At 49.8% G+C, this 24,099-nt stretch overlaps 1 protein-coding gene across 10 annotated transcripts in view; it reads right to left on the bottom strand.

The window, feature by feature from the left end:
• The window catches only part of ATP9A (ATPase phospholipid transporting 9A (putative)), a 127,825-nt gene that overhangs the window by 86,131 nt on the left and 17,595 nt on the right, over positions 1 to 24,099 (bottom strand). For 7 of the 10 annotated variants that reach the window (XM_044927512.2, XM_044927517.2, XM_044927513.2 and 4 more), the window contains exons 2-4: positions 12,011 to 12,155; positions 9,707 to 9,820; positions 3,672 to 3,780 (exon numbers count right to left, since the gene is read on the bottom strand). In XM_044927512.2, coding sequence (XP_044783447.1) covers positions 3,672 to 3,780; positions 9,707 to 9,820; positions 12,011 to 12,155 — 368 coding nt within the window. Of the gene's footprint in view, positions 1 to 3,671; positions 3,781 to 9,706; positions 9,821 to 12,010; positions 12,156 to 13,033; positions 13,268 to 24,099 lie in introns of those variants that run through there. The other 3 variants (XM_044927516.2, XM_044927518.2, XM_044927515.2) reach the window with 2 other exon arrangements.

Below are 24,099 nucleotides of genomic sequence, written 5' to 3'. Positions count from 1 at the left end.
AATATCTTGAATCTAATTTTGGGACAAACACAAATTGACGGACAGACTACAAAGTAACTGGGCTGAAACTGGCCTGTCCTTTTCAGAAATGTCAATGTCACGACAAAGAAATCTGGGGCACTCTGCCAAGTTAGAGGAGATTAAGGAAGCAGTCAAATGCAACTGGCAAACCTGTACTGCTTTTTGGACTAGGAAAAAAAAAATACTATTAAAAAACATTTAAAGAACAAATGGCAAATTCTGAGCGAGAAGTATAGAGGAAATTGACAGTAATATATTCATGATAAATTTACTGATTTTGTAATTATACTGTGTTATTTAAGAGAAACATCCTACTGGGAATTAAACACAATCTGCCTGCATTGTAGCAGACCCGGGTTTGATCCCTGGGTCAGGAAGATCCCCGGGAGCAGGCATGGCAACCCACTCCAGTATTCTTGCCTGGAGAATTCACGGACGGAGGAGCCTGCTGGGCTACAGTCCATGAGATCGCAAACAGTCAGACACAACTTAATGACTAACACAGACACACACATTTAGGGGTTACCTGGAAAAGGAAACAGCCACCCACCCCAGTATTCCTGCCTGGAAAACCAGTCTGTGGCTACAGTCCATGGGGCTGAAAAGAGCTGAACATGACTTTGTGACTAAACAGCAGCACCGGCATGAAGGGGTTAAAAGGGAATGTCTGCAACTTAATTCTCCAAGAAAAGGTGAGGCTAAGAGGTTAAAAACTGATAAACCTAGGTGAGGGCAAACAGGAGTTTTCCACATAATTTTTGCAACTATTTTGCTAGTTAGAAATTATCACCACTCCCCTATCCAATTATTTGGGCTTCCCCAGTGGTTCAGAGGGTAAAGAATCAGCCTGCAATGCAGGAGACACAGGTTCAATCCCTGGATCGGGAAGATCCCCTGGAGAAGGGAATGGCAACCCACTGCAGTATTCTTGCCTGAAGAATTCCATGGACAGGGGAGCCTGGTGGGTACAGTCCGTGGGGTCGCAAGGAGTCAGACACGACTGAGCGACCAACACTTTCACGTTCCTTCCCCAATTATTTAACTATATTAGTATTAATACAGTGTTGCTATTATAAGCCAGCAAATGATGCAGAACGTAGGTAAATATTATGGCTTACAATCTCATGATCAAGGACTTGATGTTTTGGTTTCCAAACTTTCTTGAATTCCAAAAATAGTATTGAAAAGTACATTTTAAGATGCCATGTGATAAAAACAGAAAATAGTCCTGCATGGATACACATGCATGTATCTGTTGCCCTTTGCTTTTGAACTTGGTAAAAACCCTTACTCCAGAACATATTAAGAGATTGAATGGTAAGGTCAAAAAAGGCTTCTTTCTCTTCCTCTCTCTGAAATCCTCCAATTTTAGCTTCTTACCTTGGCCCTTCCCCCAAAGTGTATCAAATAACTATACCCCCACCCCTCCCCCACACCTCCCCCCACTGTGCTTTGGCTTTCCAAGCTGGCGGTTTTCTTCAGTGCCTTCTTTTCTGGGGCTTTCGAAACAAACTGTGGAGCCAGGGTCTGGGCTGACACTCAGAACTCTGCTCCGTTCTCCCCTCCCGTTGGATTGGCATGACAATAGAAACCACGGGCCACAGAAGGAGACCCACAAAGGAAGACAAGCTTTTAACGCTGGAGCCATCTGCCAGTTCTCCTTAGGATCTTTTCAAGAGCTGAAGGAAGCTAAAGCAGGGGCTGAGAAAGGGGGTCTGCAGGGGAGGGCAGAAAAAAAATCATTCACGGGAAAAGCAATTGCAATATGAAAAGAAGCAAAGAAGGTGTGGAGCCTGGACGGCTGACGCATGGGGTCCCCAGACCCTCCTCCTGAGCTCGACGGAGACCCACCGCACCCTGTCTGGTGGAGCTTCTGTCGGCTACTGAGCGTTTTAAATGTTATAGTCAGAATGTTATTAAGGGAGGATTTAATATACATGAACCACAAAAACATGTCTTGCAGAGGGGTCTTCTGGTTACCCCCATGGAAAGCCCATGCCACCTGCCTTTGCAAAGATTATGTTGGGGTTTCTTTCTTTAGGTAGCAGAACACCCTAAATATAAGCAGTTTAGCAATAATAAAACATTTCTATACCAACTCTAAATCCCACCTTTTCCCAGAGACTGGCAACTTTTAAGACCACCAACTATGAAAATCTACTTAAATAAACTAACGCAAAATACTTTCACGCCCTCCTGCTGTTGCTGTTTAGTCGCTCGTCGTGTCCGAGTCTTTGTGACCCCGTGGACTGCAGCCAGCCAGGCTCCTCTGTCCATGGGATTTCCCAGGCAAGAACACTGGAGTGGGCTGCCATTTCCTCCTCCAGAGGATCTTCCCGAACCAGGGATGGAACCTGCGTCTCCTGCCCAGCAGGCAGATTCTTTACCACTGAGCCACATAGGAAGCGTGCCGTCATGCATCTATACTAAAAAAAAAAACAAAATTTTTGGAGCCCTAAACAAATTTCTCCAAAATTTTTCCTAGAAGGAAAATACTCAGATCCCAGAAACTATGAGTGAACTGCTTCTGGTGAAGACTGAGGCACTCCCCATAAAGCAGTTCACACCCCGGCCAGGTGCAGGCTCCCTCAGGCATCTATCTTATCTCTTTGAGAATTCTCAATTTCCTGGACGCAAAGCACAGCTTTTATCCCCCTCAACTGCTCCTGAAACAATCCCTGAACGGGATCAGTCATCCTTGGGTGTTTAAGGTAACGTTTTCATTTCCTATGGGAAATCTAGGTAGAAACCGTACTTAGAAATAAAAGTCGACATCAGTTGGGTTGTTTCATGGGTTCTCCATGGTGTGTTTGAGTGGGTTTTTTTAAATTCCACCATTTCAAAATTTCAAATGAAAGTGTGCCTAGTCAATTCTCTTTGGGTCAGATTATTCACTCTTTATTCTTCCATTTTGAAAATTTATAAGATCCCTTCAAAGAAACTTTCACAGATGCAACATTTAGTATGAAGTCTGGTGCCTTCTTAAAAAACTAACTGCAAAGTTGTCACACTAGTTTTGTAATGTTGAAAGGATATCTTTTAGAGATACGCTCCCTTGAAAACCTGTGTAGGACAGACTTCACAGCCTCCACACCAAGAGAGCTCAAGTGGCATAGAATCTGCCTGCAATCCAGGAGATGTGGGTTCAATCCCTGGGGTCGGGAAGATCCCGTGAAGGAGGAAACGGCCACCCACTCCTGTATTCCTGCCTGGAGCATCCCATGGACAGAGGAGCCCGGTGGGCTACAGTCCATGCGGTTGCAGAGAGTCAGACGCGACTGAGCGCGCACACGCCCAAACGCCAACAGAAGGGCTGCCTCCTCCGCCAGCGGGGGAAAGGGGTGAGTGCTCAGAGAATGTCACGAGTGCACAATTAATCCCAGGTGGATAAGGCGCAGGTCAGCCGTCAGCACGGGCTCCAGGGGCACAGTGATGGCCCAGGGATGTGGCCAGAGTCCCCCCAGGCCCGGGGCACACCCTGGCCTCCCTCAGTCGCTCTGCCACTGAGCGACTGTCCCGCCCCAGCCGCCCACACCCCACGGCCCTAGGCTGTGAACTCTGCTCCCTGAAGGTCAGCGGCCCATGGCCGAGTTGGGACCCAATGCCAACCCCGCCCGCCACCCCCTGGGGCTGGGCAGCAGGAGGCTGACCTCTCGCCGTGAGGCGGCTGTAGACCTGGGAGTTCACCTCCTTGTCCCGCATGTAGCATCGGATCTCCTCCACCGCCTCTCGGATGATGGTGACAGCCAGCACGAAGCCCTGCAGAAGAGAGAGAGAGAGGGTGAGAGAGAGGGGATGAGCCGGCCTGAAAGCCACCGGCCTCCCCTGAGGCCGGGACAGAAGAGACCAGAAGACCAGGGCGGCAGGTTTTTCACGCGCACGAGCCCCAGCAGGCCCACTTCTCTGCATCTCCTACCCCCAAGAAACCCTCGCCGATACCAGGACATCCCATTTGCCCCCACCCAGGGCTTCTAAGAGAAACGCAGAAGCCCCAGAGCCGTCCGGCCGCTGGTAAGGGCTGAGCGGCGGAGACGCCCCTGACGTCTGTGGCTCACTCGCCACGCACCGGGTGCCATGGGAGCACTTTCCCCCCGACTTGGAGCAGTTCACCCCTGGGATGGCCACGCTAGCTGGGCAGAGACCAAGACACTCAGAATATGGTGAAGAAAATGGCCTCCCTGTTGGCTCAGTCAGTAAAGAATCCGCCTGCAGTGCAGGAGACCCGGGTTCGATCCCTGGGTTGGGAAGATCCCCAGGAGAAGGAAATGCCATTCACTCCAGTATTCTTGACTGGAGAATGCCACGGTCAGAGGAGCCTGGCGGACGACAGTCCATGGGGCCTTAAAAAGTTGGACATGACTTAGCAACTAAACCAGGGACGTCAAGGTCCTGAGTGATCATTCAGGGGCTCCTGTTCCAGAGTCCTTGCTCTCAGAGGCCACAACGTTCTGACCTGCAGAAACCTGGATGGGTGGAACCAAGCAGGGGGGCCACCAGAGCACAAAATGAGTCACGACGCCTGTTTGTATTGACCCGCCAGTAGGGAAATCAACCTTCCAGACATAACACTGTTCACATAACACCAACAAATATCCATACACTGCTGAAGATTTTCCAATATCCTGAACTTTTTTTTATTATAAGGTCTGTGTGTGTGTGTGTGTGTGTGTGTGTGTGTGTGTGAGAGAGCTCAATCATGTTGGACTCTTGTGACCCCATGGACGATATCCCACCTGGCTTCTCTGTCCACGGAATCTTCCAGGCAAGAATACTGGAGTGGGTTGCCATTTCCTACTCCAGAGGATCTTCCTGACCCAGGGATCAAACCCACATGTCTTGCATCTCCTGCATTGGCAGGCAGATTTTTTACCACTGCGCCACCTGGGAAGCCCCTACTCCTTAACTGTTGGTTAGATTCCTCTGTAAAGAAGGGGACGGGGTGGGGTGGGGACTTGTTACTTGGCCACAAGGTATGTGGACTCTTAGCTCCCCTAGCAGAGAACACACCTGCACCCCCTACGCTGGAGGCAAAGTCTTAACGACTGAACCACCAAGGGAATCCTCATGTTAAAGTACTGATTGCATAAGCACCCATTAGTAAAAGGAAAATTTTAAGCCATCTCACCTTCCCACGTTAGATATCCCCACTCATAAAACCTGGTGCGGACTGGTGTCTGTCACCCATGGTAGGAATCTATTTTCGTCTTGATTTTTCCTCTCATATCAATAAAAGCAAGAGCAACCATTCATTTTTCTTACAAAAGAGCCTTGTCATCTCTCTTTTTAAAGTCACTTTTTTTAATACAGAGGGCACAACTGCCCCTGAGGTTAGCAGTCGTGAATTCTTTGAGGATTTCATTTTCATACTGTTTACCCCGTGCAATATATTAACTTCGATTCAAAGGACGTTAAATCTCTTATGTAAATCTAGCCAGCGATGTGCCGCTTTGTGGAACCCCTCCCAAGGCCCATACATCTTTGCCATCACAGGATTTCTCCTGTTTCCGATCAGAAGGAAAGTACACGCTGAAGCCACAGCAGAACCGGTACATATCAGAATGGAAGCAAGACCAGACCACACAGGGAGGTGAGAAGACCTGGTCAGGAGAAGCGCGGCCACGTCTGCAGAACCCGCCCCCACCACGCTGCACGCTGCTCTTTTGTTCTGGGCCAGAATCCAGGTTTCGGTTGTTTGGTTTTTCAAGTGTTCCAGTTTCTAGTTCTCTCTGCGTGAGTCTGGCTAAATCCCCTCGATGTTAATGGGAAGTGTGTGCTTATCACAAAGACAGGAGGGGCTAACCTCCCTGCTGCATATAAACACTGCTTCCTAAGTCACCATGGGCTTCCCAGGTGGCACAGTGGTAAAGAACCTGCCTGCCAATGCTGGAGACACAAGAGTCACAGGTTCGATTCCTGGGTGGGGAAGATCCCCTGGAGGAGGGCATGGCAACCCATTCTAGCATTCTTGCCTAGGAAATCCTAAGGACAGAGGAGCCTGGTGGGCTGCAGTTCAAGGGGTCGCAAAAAGTTGGAAATGACTGAGTAACTTCGCACACAGGCGCACAGTCAGGTGAAGGGACCCAGAGCCGAAAGTGACTGTCCACTGAGCGAAACTCCTTAAGAGCCAGGGAGCTCGCACGCAGTTACCACGTCTGTGACCCCCCCAACACACACACACACACACACACACACACCAGGGAGCTCACACGCACAGTTACCACGTCTGTGACCCTCGACCCCACCCCAACACACACACACACCAGGGGACTCACACACACAGTTACCACATCTGTGACCCCCACCCCAACACACACAGAACCCTCACCAATCCCAGGGGACCTGCCATCTCTTAAGCTAGAAACTGCTTTACAAAGAGATTCAAATGTGGTCCAGATATAAATTCCAACCTTCCAGCTTTGGAGGTCCCTAAGGGCCAAATCACTTCATGGCAAAGAGATGGGGAAACTATGGAAACAGTGACAGACTTTATTTTCTTAGGCTCCAAAATCACTGCAGATGGTAACTGCAGCCATGAAATTAAAAGAAGCTATGACCAACCTAGAGAGCATATTAAAAAGCAGAGACATTACTTTGGCAACAAAGGTCCATCTAGTTAAAGCTATGGTGTTTCCAGTAGTCATGTATGGATGGGAGAGATGGACCATAAAGGAAGCTGAGTGCAGAAGAATTGACGCTTTTGAACTGTGGTGTTGGAGAAGACTCTTGAGAGTCCCTTGGACTGCAAGGAGCTCCAACCAGTCCATCCTAAAGGAGATCAGTCCTGGGTGTTCATTGGAAGGACTGATACTGAAGCTGCAACTCCAATCCTTTGGCCACCTGATGGGAAGAGCTGACTCATTTGAAAAGACCCTGATGCTGGGAAAGATTGAAGGTGGGAGAAGAAGGGGATGACAGAGGATGAGATGGTTGGATGGCATCACTGATTCAATGGACATGAGTTTGAGCGAGCTCTGGGAGTTGGCAATGGACAGGGAGGCCTGGCGTGCTGCAATCCACGGGGTCACAAAGAGGCGGACGCAACTGAGCAACTGAACTGACTGAAGGGCCACAGATACTGAAACAGAAGCTTGAATGGCAGTGGAGGGCTGTCTAAACTTGCAAGGACGTCAGAGCTGGTGACAGTGAACACACAGAACCCTGAAGGCGCTGAGCCTCTTCTGTAAAGCTGTGCATCAAGAGCAGATGTGCTGGGGATTCCCTGGAGGTCCAGACGTTAGGGCTCCATGTTTCCACTGCTGAGGGCCCAGGTTGGATCTCTGGTTGGGGAACTAAGATCCCATAAGCCACAAGGTGCAGTAAAAAAAAGAAAAGATCTACTAACAGAAAACTCCTGAGAGAAATCAGAAAGGCAGATACTTCTGCGTGGGGAGGCGGGCTGACTGGAGAGGGGCAGAGAGCTTTCTGGGCTGGTGAGAACGTCCTACCCCGACCACGGGTCCTGGCAACACCCAGGGAACGGAAACCTCGGTATCGTGTAGGCTGTGCCTTAATAACAGAGAGATCTAGATTTATTATCTGATCTTCATACAATTTTACTGATTATCTCATCTGTTTCCTGAGGAACATCTCCCACGAACACATTAGCATCGAGAAAGAAGTTACCAGGACTTCCCTGGGAGTCCAGTGGTTAAGAATCTGCTTCCAATCCTGGGGATGTGGGGTTGACCCCCAGTCCAGGAAATAAGACCCCACACAGCACACGGCAATTACGCCTGCGCACCACAACCAGAGAGAAGCCCATGCACCGCAAGGAAAGAGCTCGAACACCACAACTAAGACCAAATGCAGCCAAATAAATAAATACCTTTTTTAAAAAAAGAAAAAATGTTACCAAAAGCTAAGACGTAATCCACACGATGACCAACAATGGCACTGGTACCAGAATTTTAAAATTCAAATGAGGACATTTCCTGAGAATTTTCTATGTGTCAGGAGCTATTTGCAACATTCTACTTGCTGTACTTCACTGCACCTCCCAACAAGCCATGGGAACAGACACGATCACCCACCCCCTACTTTACAGATGAGGAAACTGAGGTTCGGAAAAGCTAGTTACAATCACACGGCTTCTCAAAGAGGCTACAGGGCAACCATATGGCCCCACAGCCCTCGTTCTGAACCACTGAGCTCCCGGCTGGGCATGAAACGAGAGGACTCTCAGGGTGGTCAGACACATTTCAAAATGTACTTCAGCCAAGCACTGGAAATTGATTCTCTGCATAAACATCTAGGGGACTTAGGAGAAATCAGCTGCATTCACCAGGAAACAGGTGTCGTCCAGTTGTCTTTGACCCCAAGCCCCCTTCTCTGCGGCCCCTGGAAAGAGGGGAAGAATCTGTGCAACATGACTGCCTCCTTCTGTCTCTGAACCATCACAGGAAACTCTGGCCATGGGGCACTTAGAAGCCTTAGGACTGCCCGAAACTGCTGGTAACCCTGGCTTCTCTCTACAGCCAGAGGCCCGGGAAAGCCAGGACTTGGCTGTTTGCATCGGAAGTCAGGTTCCTGGCTCCTCCTGGAAACTCTGAGCATCATTTCAGTGAAGAGACATGGGCTAGAACTGGAGCAGGGGTCTCGCTGGAAGGGCGGGAGCCCTGCAAGTCATCCTGGCCCCCACACGGGCACTCACTGCATTACCTGAGGGGCTTCTGCAGTGCCCGGGGTCAGCATCATCGGTACCGATACGCGGAACACATCCCAGACCAGAACCGGGTATAGCACCTGCCTTCGAATTGGGTTCAACACTTCGATCCCTGGTCACCAGCCCCAAGAACCAACGCGGTCTTCCCCTGCAGAGGGAGCAACTCTATAAGCAGTTTCAAACACCTTGACTACACATCTGAGCTAATGTAGTTTCCTGTAAGTTTCCAGCTTCCAGAAAGGCACTGTGGTGACTTAAGACAGATGTCTCTGTACCTGAAGATAAAAAATACTTAATAAAAGGCCGCACCCGCCCCTCCAAGGACTTCCCTAGTGGCTCAGAGGTAAAGAATCTGCCTGCAATGCAGGAGACCCAGATTTGATCTGTGGGCCGGGAAGATCCCCTGGAGAAGGGAATGGCCACCCACCCCAGTATTCTAGCCTGGAGAATCCCATGGACAGAGGAGCCTGGTGGGCTACAGTCCATGAGCTCACAAAGAGACTAAGTGACGAACACTTTCACCCCTGTTCCAAAGAAAACTACTAGCTTTGGTGAAGAACCTTCCAGACCTCCATGTATTTATTTACAAGTCTCAGGTGAGTCACACTCCATACACAGACACACCCAAGCGCAGAATCGTGGTCAACCCCTCACACTGACACAGACTACATCATAAACAGAAAACAATTCAAAGAGCACAAGCCACAGGGTTGGAGGCCCTTCCTTTCTCGGGACCACTGTGTGCCAGCCCAGTACCCAGCAATCCGCAGTGAGCAGGTGGGAAACGCTTGCTGAAACAAGGAGAGACTGGACAGGGGACAGACAGACGGAAGGAGGAGCCCAGGCACTGCGGCCGTGGGCCCTGGCGGTGGGCGGAACAGAGCGCCACCAGGAAAACCTCGGGGGCTCCCAGCGTGTTGGGCTGGGGGCGTCCGCTCCCTTGAAAGACCATGTCCTGTTCCAGCCGCCTGAAGGACAGAAGCCGCCTCGGACCCCCCCGAAAGGACGCCCCAACTGACTCACCAGGGGAACCCAGTAGGTGTAGAGTGCTCCGAGTCGCATCTCAGGGACGAACTGGGAGCAGGCGAGCAGCAGGAAGTAGAGGTTGAAGAAGTATTTGAACTGGTTAAACAGAACCTGCAGTGGAGAGAGACAGGAGACACTCGAGGCTGGAGGACTCGGAGCGAGGCAGACGGTGACCTTTCAAACACTCCCCCAGGAGAACGCAACTCACGTGGTACCTGCACATACACGTCACACTGACACCTGCTGACTAGGAAAACACACCTGGGTGATGAAAACATCATTTGTCAAAGTAAAGAAGCACATGATACCCGTGGGAATTCTAAACACCACATTCAACACAGTGGGGACCTCTGGGCGTGGAGTCTCTGACAACAGCTGTTAGGTTTCATTTCTTAAACTTCTTCTCCAAATGCAGAAAAGGCCACTCCAAATGCCACTGAAGAGGGTTTAGTGCAAAAGGCTCAGGTTGTAAGACTAAATCAAAAGAGAGATACACTGATGTCTCAATGGTATGATTTCAACGCCAGAAGTAACTACAGAATTCCATCCCACATGGCAGGAGGGCTCTGGCGGTTTCCACTGGCCCCATGTGCCCTGGGAGTGTCATCGACACCCCGACTCACCTGGCCATCAGGCAACAAGCGGAAATGCCCAGTGTGTTCAGGACACATCCGGCCCCTCGCTCCTGCCCTGCCACGGGGACACGGATGCTCCACACACCCCAGGCGGTGTAGCTGTGGCCTGATGTGCCTCAGAGTTTCCATGAATGAGAAATTAACTTGCACTTGACTTTAGATACTGAGATTTCAGGGGCCAGGGGAGAGGGTTGAACCAGGTACTGATAAAAGGAGTCAAAAATCACCCTTAAAGAAACATTCTGGGGCTTCCCTCAGGGCTCAGTGGTAAAGAATCTGCCTGACAATGCAGGAGACACGGATTCGATCCCTGGTCCAGGAAGATCCCACAGGCCATGGAGTAACGAGACCTGTGGGTCACAACTACGGAGCCTGGGCCCTGTGGCCAGCAAGCCACAACCACTGTGCGTGTGTGACCCAGGGCCTGAGCTCCACGACAAGAGAAGCCTCTGCAGTGAGACGCCTCCGTACTGCAACTAGAGAGCAACCCCCTGCTCGCTGCAACCAGAGGAAAGCCTGCAGGCAGCAGCGAAGACCCAGCACAGCCAAAAATAAATCAATTATTAAAAAGAAATTCAGGCTGACCTTATGCTACAGTATAAGGTATTTGTTTCCATGTTCTCTCTCAGTAAATCAGTGATTTTTTTTCTTTCAGCTTTGGAACTGATTGTTGCTGCTGCTTCTACAGCCAGCTGGTGTAGTTTTGGAGGTCACAATGGATAAAAATCGATATTTAACTTAAGGGTGTGCTGGGGGGGAAGGTTTTCAGAAGGCTTGTCTGTTGATCTGTATAAATTAATGAACAAAACGGACAATTGCAGGGCAATATAAGCAAAACAAACATTAGCAAATACGTTAATAGAAAATGTCTCTGGATGGAGGTATTACAATCTATCTTAAAAAGATTTCTTGGGACTTCCCTGGCAGTCCAGTGGTTAAGAATCCACCTCCCGAGATTCCCTGCTGGTTTGGTGGCTAAGACTCCAAGTTCCCAGTGCAGGGGCCCGGGTTTGATCCCTGATCCGGGACCTAGATCCCGCATGTCACAACTCGGACTCAGCAGAGCCAAATAAATAAATATTTTTAAAAATTAAAAAACAATCCACCTCCCAACGCAGAGGATGCAGGTTCAATCCCTGGTCGGGGAACTAAGACCCCCACATGCTGTGGGGCAAGTAAACCTGTGTGCCTCAACTGCTGAGCCTGCACGCCTCAGCAACAGACCCCCAGGCTGCAAGTACGACGGCACAGCAAAGGAAGAAGAAATAAAAAAATTTTCTCTACACTTTTATCTCCCAACTTTTCTATTCTGAATATGTGTTCCAAGATGGTAATACGGGGGAAATATAGGCACTGATTTTTTTTTTTTTGGTAACAAAGCTAGGCCCTCAAAATATCTTTTTCACTCCTCTTAGGCCGAACACACCAAATAAATGTGAAGTTATTCCAACCGATCAGGTGGAGGTTCACAGACTTGCAGACAGAAGGCAACCTCTTTCAGGTGCTCAGGACTAAGGGAGGTGAACGGCCAGTGGCTGGGGTGACGTGGAAAACACACGGGGAGCTCACAGGCCCTGCGGCAGGAGCCTCGGTCTTCTAAGACTGGTACCACTGCACACACATGGTGTAAGAAGGAAAAAACAATGTTGTCTCAGCCCGTACGTACCCCAGGCAGAAAGGTGAAGAAGTTGTACTTCTGATTGTTGATGACATTTCGAGGGTACCGCTGGTCCCTCTTCTCCGGGTGCCCCAGCCAGACTGTGCGGGGCCTGGGCTCGCCTCCACCGCAGCATCTCAGCCACTCGCCGCACCTGTGGAAAAGACACGCCCACACCGTCAAGGCCATGCCCTCCCAGAACTTCTCTCTCTAAAGCATCATCACTGGGTCAGAACCACAGCCCCACATGGGGCTTCATCCTTCAGTGGGCAGGGAAAACAGACCTGATGCATCTACAAAGCCAGCTGTGGTCCAAATCAAAGATGCTTTGTCCCCAAGCCCAAATTATTTCAAAAAGCAGGATCTGTTTTTTTTTTTTTTTAAGATTTAGAAAATAAATACATAACAATAAGAACTTTTATCACTTTGACATGTTGCAGATGAGAGAGGAAAGCTCAGGACAGCTGAAAAAAAAAACCCTGTGTCTGCCAAAATGTGAGAAACAGCTGAGTCTGGTCTTGAAGCAGGTCTGTCTGATTCTCAAAGCTAACAAGGGTGCTAGTCACACCAAGATTACTATCAAAGAAGAGAAGGAAAATAATCTCCTTCCATGCCCATCTCTCCTTTTTAGCAACACATTGGAGCAACAGCCAGGAAGATGACTCGGAGCCCCACATAACCAGAAGACAGGCCAGTGTGCCAGCTGTAGGCAAGCTGACCCCAAGGGCTGCCCCCAGAGGGCAGCTCCTCAGGTGCCTGGGCACCTGCCCTGCTCTGATGAAATTAGGCTGCTCTGAGACACACATCCCCAACCCCGACTCTCGCCCAAAAAAGGCACCACATCCTTCAGAAGAGCCTGTAAACAAGGCATCTTGAGAATTACGACCCTTATCAGCCCCTTGTGGTAGAAAGACCACTGGCAGAATGTTCCTCAGGCTGGGAGGGAGGAAGCCCAGCACTGCCAGCCCCGCCAGCCCCTTGAGACACTGCCAGCTGAAAGCAAAGCATCCCGATGTGGCCATCACGACTTACATAATTATTTGTCAGCGGCAGACCCGCCTTCTGTCCCTCCGCTTTCGGGCCAGGCATGTCCTGCTGAGGTGCTGGGTACAGAGCTGAGCACACACAGGCTGTGGGCTCAGGACTCTTAAAGATTGGCAAGCCAGCAAGTCGCCTGCTCAGATGCTCAAAATTTCCATGATGAAACACGATGCTCTTTCTTAAAAATAGCATCCTGGTTCCAGTAAACCGGTGCTGGGGGTGGGGCAGGGAGGCTGCTGGTGGCTCCCACGAGGACAGGTTTCACTTCTAAGTAACTCATTCGTGTCCGCCAGAGAAACACAGGGAAACCTGGAGGAGTCCAACCCCGTTCCTGCTCTTGGGTGAGTCACCCAAGCGGCCCAGCGTGGGGCAAAGTGCGGAAAGAACGGGGAGGGGACGCCCTGAGCACAAGCACACCCTTCCGGCTGCAGACGCCTTCCTCACGGTCACTGACTCTGCCGTGCACCAGCTACTCTCTCCCTATCCTGTGATGACCCGGTAATGACGACTTCCAGAGCGGAATGCTTCGAAGGAAAGCTGGAGAGAAGCACAGACGGTCGGGCTGACTGTTTATGTGAGTTCTGTTTGCTTTCTGCTGGCAGAAGGTTCCACGCAGCAAACTACAAGGTTAAACTCTCCGAGACTTAGCCTTCAGGCGCGCACATGCACGGGGCAGCTCGGGCAGGGCAGCCCGCGTGAGGCAGCGAAGACTGGAAACTAACCTAATCGGCCATCAGAGCAGGGGGCGGGGGCTGGTTGGGGCTTCCGTGGCGGTCGGGGCTTTAGACTCCGTGCTTCCAATGTAAGGGGTACCGGTTCAATCCCTGGTCAGGGAACTAAGACCCCACATGCTGCCTGGTGTGGCCAAAAAAGTATTAAAGGAAAAAAGGGGGTGCTGGTCAAACAAGCAGCAAACATTCATACAAGGGGATGCTCAACAGTCTTTAAAGGAGGAGACGGAGCTGCGTGTGCTAAATGGTCCTATTCGCAAGATCTGCTAAATGGAAAAGGCTGAAAGCTGTGTCCAGGACGCCATTCTTTGCATGAAGGCCAGAGGATAATGCGCAGACGTGCTTGGAAGTGCAGAAAACCTCCATAATGAGCTGATAACATGGGTTCCTTTGGAAGGAGTGGGTAGGAGGCCTTTTCCTATGTATTCTCTGGATGCATATTACCTGTGTGGGGCTGAATGTGTGTCTATGTGTGTATGTGTGTGTGTTTTCAGCTAAATCCATAATAGTAAGCATTTATTAAGTGCTCACCTGGTCCAACCATGATTCCAGGTCCTGGGCGGGGATGGGGGGTACCTAACTTTGGAACAAGATCCTTCGCTTCTACTTCCTCACAAATACAAAAGCAGGCAAGCACTTGGCACAAGTAAAATAAGGACTTTGTGTCACCGAGGTCTGTGTAGCTGGCCCCAGACCCAAGCTCTTCCGCATGCGTTATTAGCTGCCCTGCCTGAGCCACGCCCGTGAAGTCTCACATCAAGGGACCGGCTGGAAGCTCCCCATAACCCTTCAGTGCCTGCTGGGTGGGTGGACAGACTTCTTCAGGGCAGTGACATGCTAAGCTTCCTCAGTAGCAGGCGCTGGAGAGACACCCCTGGAGGAAAAGGTGCCCCCCACCTCCACTCCCACCCCCCAGATCCCCAGGCCGCAGCCCGGGGGGCAGGTGGGCAGCGTCTGCGTGTGAGTCGTGCTGTGGTCGGCCCACATACCTGGCACATGATGTCCCTCGAGCCCTTCAAGCCCCCCTGTGGCCCCGGGGTCACCTTCCCAGGGCCCTCCCGTGGACACCCCAGGCCCCCGGCCCCTCTACGCCAGAGCCGGGATTCTCTCACACCAGGTCTGTCTGGGGGCCCTTCTGCCGGCGTCCACAAGGGACGCTGCGGGCTCCAGCTCCCTCACACCAAGTGTGCCAACCACCGCTGTGCCTGCCACCCCGTCTGCACTGCGGGGACTGATGCCTGCTTTCCCCGCCTGCAGACCGGCTCCGCTCCCGCCATCCGGTGGCCTGAACTGCACCATCCCCAACCAGCCCGGCACCCCAGCCTTAGGGGGGGTCCCTGTCCAAGTGTGTCCCGCCTCGAGTTCGGGCCCTCAGCCTAGGCCACATATCCTGCACTTACTCTTTTATCAGAATTCAGTAAGTCAGTTTCCCTCCATCTCTCCACCTGATCTAGCCGAGGCCAACCCCACCTCTGAGCTCAGGACGCAGGCTTGGCCAAGCAAAGCCCTCGACATGCTTATGGGCTCAGAGGAGGGGCTGATGAGAGGTCTGGCGGGGGGGTATCGCTAGAAATTCCAGAAAAGACATGCCCTTCACCCTGGGGTTGTTTAGGTGGCAGAAAACAAGCCTGGAGTTGCAGGCAGACAGCCGCCTTGCTCCCATTTAGGGAGAGTCAGCCTGAAAAATGGAGTCGCAAGGAAGATGCAGCGACACCAGAGGCTCTGAGCACCAGGGCGGAGAGCTTAGGTCTGTCCATCTCCTGGCTTCTGTCTTCCGTGTGTGCTGTGTCACTTCAGTCGTGTCTGACTTTGTGACCCCACGGACTATAGCCCCTCAGACTCCTCTGTCCATGGGATTCTCCAACCAAGAATACTGGAGTGGGGTGCCACGCCCTCCTCCTCCAAGGGATCTTCCCAAGCCAGGGATCGAACCCAGGCCTCATGTTTCCTGCACTGGCAGGCGTGTTCTTTAACCACTAGCACCACCTGGGAAGGCCAAGTATCAGGCGTCAGTAAATTGATTTTTGTTTTTATTTTACTCTGCTAAAGCCAACGTTGGGCTTTCCAGGTGGCTCAGTGGTAAAGAACCCATCTGCCAATGCAGAAGGCGCAGATTCAATCCCTGGGTTGGGAGGATCCCCTGGAGGAGGAAATGGCAACCTGCTCCGGTATTCTTGCCTGGGGAATCGCATGGACAGAGGAGCCTGGCGGGCTACAGTCCATGGGGCTGCAAAGAGTCGCACACACATAGTTGGCAAAGCCCATGTTAAGTGGGTGTGTTAACTTGCCCCCAAAATCTCCTAACAGTCCTGTCTGCCACGTGACTGGATTGTCCTTAAAGAGGCATTTTTACTGGTTTGTGTATCTTCACTTCTAAGCTTTTAAAGCCTGTGGTCTTATCATCCTGACCTCTCACACTGATTTCTTCAGGGTTGCGCTGTGCAAACATGGAAGTTTTACATTGAAGTTACTTAAAATAAGAGTTGAGTTCCTCATTCTCAGTAGCCACATTCTGAGTGCTCCGCAGTCACAGGCGGCCAGTGGCATGCGCTGGACGGTGCAGACGGAGAACATTCCAGCACGACAGAGCTTCCCCTGGACCATGCGGCTTTACAGCTTCTGTCAAGGCCCCTCCTCCCACCTGGCTCTGGACCAAACCTCAGCCAAGGGAACATCAGTAAGCGGACCCCCAACTGAAGGCAATCTGCTGAGCAATCCCACACGCGTGTGCGCACACACACACACACGGGATTTCCACATACCAACCACCTCCACTTTCTAAGTTCTTAGTTTGCCTCAATTTGAATGTGTTTTTTCGGGGGGGGGGGGGCGGGGTGTGGCTGTATTTCAAGGCATGTGGAATGCTTTAGTTCCCAGACCAGGATCAAATCTGTGTCCCCCTGTGAGAGTCCTAACCACTAGAGGGCCAGGGAAGTCCTCTCAATCTGCATATCTTAAATCAGTGATTCTCAGCAGGAAGAAGGGGGGTAGTTACTGGTGTCTCCTAGGTGGAGGAGGTCAAGATTCTGCTAAACATCCTAGAAAACCCAGGACAATGCCGCTCCCCACAAGAATCATGCGGCTCCAAATGCCAGTTATGCCTTGGTTGAGAATTCTTGCCCTTTATTTCGACCAGTGTATCCTAAAAGGTAACTTACAGGACCTCCCTGACAGTCCAATGCTTAAGATACCAAGCTTCCAATGCAGGGTCTTGGGTTCAATCCCTGGTCAGGGAACTAAGATTCCACATGCTACATGACACAGCCAAAAAAATTAAAAAAAAAAAAAAGGTAACTTAATCAGTTCAGTTCAGTCACTCAGTCGTGTCCAACTCTTTGCGACCCCATGAATCACAGCACGCCAGGCCTCCCTGTCCATCACCAACTCCTGGAGTTCACCCAAACTCACGTCCATCGAGTCGGTGATGCCATCCAGCCATCTCATCCTCTGTCGTCCCCTTCTCCTTCTGCCCCCAATCCCTCCCAGCATCAGGGTCTTTTCCAATGAGTCAACTCTTCGCATGAGGTGGCCAAAGTACTGGAGTTTCAGCTTCAGCATCAGTCCTTCCAATGAATACCCAGGAATGATCTCCTTTACTATGGACTGGTTGGATCTCCTTGCAGTCCCAGGGACTCTCAAGAGTCTTCTCCAACACCACAGTTCAAAAGCATCAATTCTTTGGCACTCAGCTTTCTTCACAGTCCAACTCTCACATCCATACATGACCACAGGAAAAACCATAGCCTTGACTAGACGGACCTTTGTTGGCAAAGTAATGTCTCTCCTTTTGAATATGCTATCTAGGTTGGTCATAACTTTCCTTCCAAGGAGTAAGCATCTTTTAATTTCACGGCTGCAATCACCATCTGCAGTGATTTTAGAGCCCCCAAAAATAAAGTCTGACAGTTTCCCCATCTATTTCCCATGAAGTGATGGGACCAGATGCCATGATCTTCGTTTTCTGAATGTTGAGCTTTAAGCCAACTTTTTCACTCTCCTCTTTCACTTTCATCAAGAGGCTTTTTAGTTCTTCACTTTCTGCCATAAGGCTGGTGTCATCTGCATATTGATATTTCTCCTGGCAATCTTGATTCCAGCTTGTGCTTCTTCCAGCCCAGCGTTTCTCATGATGTACTCTGCATATAAGTTAAATAAGCAGGGTGATAATATACAGCCTTGACATACTCCTTTTCATATTTGGAACCAGTCTGTGTTCCACGATCTGTTCTAACTGTTGCTTCCTGACCTGCATACAAATTTCTCAAGAGGCAGGTGAGGTGGTCTGGTATTCCCATCTCTTTCAGAATTTTCCACAGTAACACTATCATAAATGGAAAACTAGTACCACTTGCCATAAATAAAAGGTAAACAACAAAATCCACACCAGGAGAAGCAAATGTTACTAAATTCCCACTGATACAGGGGCCCTGGGCCCAGAGCCTCCAGTCTGTTGCTGCTGCGTCCTCTCTTCGTTGCACAGACATTAGCAAGTGTCTGCTGTTCCAAAGTGGACCCTGGGACTTCCCTGGTGGTCCAGGGGTTAAGAATCCGCCTTCCAATGCAGGGGATGTGGGTTCGATCCCTGGTGGAGGAACAAAGATCCTACCCTCCACGGGACAGCTCAGTCTCCCTCAATGCATCGAAGAGCCTGCAGGCTGCAATGAAGGTGCAGTGCAGCCAAAATTTTGTTTAAGAAAAGAGGTGTCACAGAAAACAGCAAAATTCTGTAGAGCAATCATCCTTCAATAAAAAAATAAAAGAAAAAGAAAAAAAAAGTGGGTCATGACAGGGTTAGAAATATTGAAGGAAAACTGAAAAGGGAAGTTAAGGGTCTCACTATATGTCTGCATGAGACTTACTTCCTGTCCTTGAATTACTTAGATATTACCGCTGTAGCACCTGGGGCCAGCATCTGCCTGTATCTGGGGAACCACTGTCCTGCAGCGAAGCTGTGGGCTTGGTGGCAAATTTCCAAGTGATGACGTCCTCCCCTGGCACCTCCCATCAGTCAAAACAGAAGAGGCAGAGAGCAGCCAGGCCCCCACTTGACATCTGGATGTATACCCATGGCTCTTTTTCCAGCAGCTGCCCCACACCCCATCTGTCCAGGGGTGGAAGTCAGCCCCCCAGGAGGCCCAAGGGGGCCGTGCCTGGAGCCGTGGGGGAGCTGTCACCCTGCTGCTGCTTCTCAACACCAAACTGAGCCATCTGTCACTTTCCCAGACACATTAGCTCCTATCCCACCTTCTAGACAGGCTGGGGACGGGGTTGCAAGATAGAACCTCTGAGTGAGGGAAATTAATGCAGAGGCTGGAAAAGAAGGAACAGGAGTCCCAGTTTCAGAACAGCAGGACCACGTGGGCTAAGTAATAAACACCAGCGTGCTTTTTTTTTTTGGCTGTGCTGTTTGGCACGTCAGCTCTTCATTCACCAACCAGGGATCGAATGCTGCCATGAAGCATGGAGCCTTAACCACTGGACTGCCAGAGAAGTCCCTGAACACTGGCTTTTAAACCAGACAGATGTACACGCAAACCCCAGCCCAGCTCCACCCCAGCTATGCACCCCTGGACAATTCATCTTCTATGCTTCCCTCTCTTCCTGTCTGTAATAAGACCTGCTTTGCTGAATTATCAAAAGGATCAAGGACGTTATATACAAAGGGCATAAGACAACGCCTAACACACAACAGGCATTCCATTAACAGTACATATTATTTCTCAAGTTATTTTTCAGATTAAAAAAACACATGAAAAGTTTCTCGCCTGTCACTAGCAACAGTGATTCAACTAGGTTAAGATGGAAGGCTAGAAATAATTGAGCTTACACTGCTCCCAGCTTAGACCATTTAAACGAAGGGAAACCCAAGGGGACGTTCTTACGGTCTGACTCCAGAACAAACAGAAGCTCTGATGGCCAGGAGCCTGCTGGCCAGATGTGCGGTGGTTTCACGCAATCTGGGCAAACGCAAGGGGTAAAGCAAACACCACAGAGGGACATGCCAAGGGAACAGCGTTTCTGGAAAAGGTAACTCGTGTAACAAGGGGCCGCCTCCAAGGAAACGAGCGTTTCTGCCTTGGTGCTGCCGCCAGCAGCAGGCACTCAGTAAATATTTGCTAAATTGAGTTTGTGACGTATCCACCCTCCCTGAAGCCAGAGTCCAGAAATCTAGACTTTTCAGTGTTGACACTGGGCAGATCCAGGAAGAATGCAAGGAAAAATTAAAAGCAATGCAGAGAACAAACTGTGGGTACCTGGGGAGAGGGGCGAGAGAGGGGAAAGGGATTAAGAGGTACCAACTACCATCTAGCTGCAAGGATACACTGCATGGCACAGGGGATACGGCCAGTATTTTATAGTAACTACAGATGGACTGCAACCTTTACACGGTACATCTGAAACTTAGATAATACTGTACACTAAATGCACACAGTGTCTTTAAAAAGCAGCACAGAGGGAACAGCCAGCAGCAGTGGTTCTCAATGTGAGTATGGGGTCAATTTGCCTCTGGGGACACTTGGCGACATCCAGAGAGAAGTTTGGTTATCACAACTGCAGGTTCACGGGAGGGAAGGGCTAACGGCATTGAGTGAGTAGAAGCCAAGGGTGCCACTGAACATCCCAGGGCGCACAGGCTGGCCCTGTGCAGAGGGTTACCTGGCCCCAAATGCCAAGAACTGATGCTTTTGAACTGTGGTGTTGAGGAAGACTCTTGAGGATCCCTTGGACTTCAAAGAGATCAAACCAGTCCATCCTAAAGGAAATCAACCATGAATATTCATTGGCGAACTGATGCTGAAGCTGAGGCTCCAATACTGTGGCCACCTGATGTGAAGAGTCGCCTCATTGGAAAAGACCCTGATGCTGGGAAAGATAGAACGCAAAAGGAGAAGTGGGTGGCGGAGGATGAGATGGTTGGATGGCATCACTGACTCAAGGGACATGAGTTTGAGCAACTGTGGGAGGTAGTGGAAGATAGAGGAGCCTGCAGAGGTGTGCTGCAGTCCATGGGGTCGCAGAGTCGGACATGACTTAGCGACCGTATAACAACAAAAATGCTAACAGTCCCGAGTCTATCCCCTACGTGTCAGTGATGCGGGAAATCTTCTCTAGCTGCACTATCACACACGGCGGCCACTAGCCACACACGGCTGTTGAGCACTGGAAACACAAAATTTAAATCTCAGTTCATGAATTTAATGACCAAAACCAGCCATGTGAGTCTAGGAGCTGCCATACTGAACGGCTGGTCCCGAAGGACCAGAAGGACGTAACCCCAACTGTTAAGCACTTGGGGGCGGGGGGGACTGGAGGGAATGGAAGGGAAGGCATGAAGGGAAACCTTGCTCTTTGTTCCAGAAACAGGGAATTGGCTAGATTTTTTTTTTAACTGGGAGAATGTAAAATCTAGAAGAATGCAAAGAAGGAAGCAGTCCACTGAAGTCTGAAGTATCTCTGGCCACAGGAATGCTACTGTCCGGAGAAGAAGCAAGACCACAGTTGCCCCCCTTATCCATGGGGTACTCGGTCTAAGATCCCCCAGTGGGTGCCTGAAGCCGAGGGTGGTTCCAAACTCCACAGGCACTGTGCCTTCCCTAAACACACACACCTGCGGATCAAGTTTCACTTATAAGTCAGGCACAGTAAGAGATTAACAAGAGTAACTGATACTAGAACAATTGAAACAATAAAAGTTATGTGAATGTGCGCTCTCTCTCAAAACATCTTACAGTACGAATTAAATGACTTTCTCACCTTAACTAAGTACTTATCACACACCCTGTGGCCGTAATCTTTGCAGTTTGAAGTCATGAAAACTCGAAGGAATTTTTTTCCCTCTTCACAATTTCACGAACAGAAGATTCAGCCTTACTGTACATCTTAGCAACCTCAGCATAAGATTTTTAAGTCGAGAACTTCCCACCTTTTCACTTGAAGCATTTTACAGCTTCCTTGTGACATATCCATATTGCCAACATCATTATTTGGGGCCATTTTTAAGTAAAATAAGGGTTATTTGAACACAAGCACTGTGATACAGTCGGTCTGGTAACAGAGGGGGCTGAGTGGCTACCAGGCCGGACAGGCGGGACAAACGATGATGGTTCAAGTCCAGGGCAGGACTGAGCAGCAAGACACATGCTCTCATCACGCGATTCAGAAGGGCAGACAATGTGAAACTTACAATACATTTATTTCTGAAACTTTCCACTTAAGATTCTTGGGTCCCTCACACCTAACTGCAGCCATAGAAAGCAAAAGCTCAGAGAAGGTGGGACTGCTATGTATCAGTGAAAAAGGTCACATCAACGTGGCAACTTCTTCAAATGTGAAGCCCAGATCCTCTCACCTAGAAGGCCACCCTGGACGCGTCTTTCACAAATATCGGTACAAGGTGACCGAAGGGAAACGCACTAGGGTGCTCACAGCTGCAATACACAGAGAGAGCAAACCGCTGGGAACAACCAGATGCCCATGGCAGACAGACCCCCGGACACTGAACCTGCAGCATGAACAGAATGAGGGAGGGATGCACACACTGGCTGGACGAGATCCAAGTGATAAAGTGGGAGGAAAAAAAAAAAGCGGAAGACAGGCAATTTACTATGCTATGTTTTAATGAAAGTAATATATGCTGATGTATGCATGAGGAAAAATACTGGAAAACACACACGCATGGGATTAACTCAGGTTCTCTGAGGGTGGGGACAGCCACAGATGGTAGACACCCTTCTGTCCCTATTTCTCGTGGCTTAAGTCGTCTCCTGTTGGTCTCCTGCTATTCACAGCGCATGACGCCTCTCACGTCGCATCCCACCCCATGATGACTCACTACTGATGAACCCGTGTGCATCCCTGTTACCTGTTCATCCCAGGTCCTCACTGTCAGGCCACCGACTGCAGTCAAGACAGGCGGGCTCCAGAACTCCGCGAGATCTCTCCTTGCTGGTCTACTTTCCTCCAACTCCCAACCCCTCTGCAATGCTCACCCACACCAGACTTTCTCGAGCAAGCCCACCATCCAACTTCTCCTTATCCTTCGAAACCCATTCTGCTATTCCCAAAAAGAAGAGGAAGCAACTCTGTTCTCCCTTAAACTTACCCGCTTCTCTCTAAACCAGGACTGGCAAACTCAAATCCACAGAAGCCCGGCAAGAAAAGAGTAAACAAACAAAAATAAACACACGACCCAGTGGGACAGGGATCCTGAAAAGCCCAGACCCCGTGGGCAGGACGCAGTTCCTTCCAGGATGTTTCTGCACAGGCCCAGCACAACAGACCCTCCAGCTCTTCACGACAAAGACAAACACACATTCTAAGGGGCCAACCCTCAGTTTTTAAATGTTGGCAACTGACTCAATTTTAAAATACTAGGCAGAACTAAAACCACACTGAGGTATTATTTTTTTCCGCTTAGCATGATAACCAAGATCAAAGAGCCTAACAACACCTGTGTCTGGTCAGGACAGCCAAACAGGCGTTTTCACCGCGGGGAGGGGCCTAAATCAGTACCACCTCCTGGAGGGCAACCTGGCAACAGCTACCAAAATTACAAATGGACATTCCTTTTGACCCAACCATTACCCTTCGAGATACTTCATATGTTCAGAAAAGGGCACAAAGACCATTCACTATAATATTACTAGTAAGAGCAAACCATTAGAAATGACCTGAACCCCAGGCCTGGGATACAGCAAGTGCTCCGCAATAAACTGGTTAAATAAACACAGTACGTCTCTATGACCCTATGGGAGATTAGAGAGCCAGTGGAAATTTGCTGTATGACGCAGGGAGCTCACATTCAGTGCTGAACAACAACCGAAAGGGGGTGGGGTTGGGAGGGGAGGGGGAGGTTCAAGAGGAGGGGACACGCAGATAACCTACGGCTGACTCACGCCGATATACGGCAGAAACCAACATGATACTGTAAAGCAATTATCCTCCGATCAAAAATAAATAAATTAAAAAAATAAAGCACATCTATTCAATGGAACCCTATGAAGCCACTTTAAACAAACTGTTTTTAAAGAAACGAAGAAGCTTTTCATGACGGATATGGAACAAGCCCAGGGTATAATGTTAAGTGAAAAAAGTATGTTGTATTGTGTAAGGGGTACTAACAAGTGAATAAAAAAGGGAAAAATCTATGTGCATTTCTTTAGATACAAAACATCTGTACTGTTTTCATCAATGGTTAAAGACTGTCTAGAACGACACTGAAGAAATTGACGAGTGTTCGCCTGGGGAAGGGCACCAGGTAGCTGAACGGAGCAGGTGGGAAGCAGGCTGGGTTTGCAATGCACACACTTCTGCACCTTTCAACAC

This window comes from Bubalus bubalis, chromosome 14 (genome assembly GCF_019923935.1).
Source record: "Bubalus bubalis isolate 160015118507 breed Murrah chromosome 14, NDDB_SH_1, whole genome shotgun sequence".
NCBI classification, from domain to species: Eukaryota; Metazoa; Chordata; class Mammalia; order Artiodactyla; family Bovidae; genus Bubalus; species Bubalus bubalis.
The sequence above is the reverse complement of the archived record's forward strand: the minus strand, read 5'-3'. Positions and strand labels throughout refer to the sequence as shown.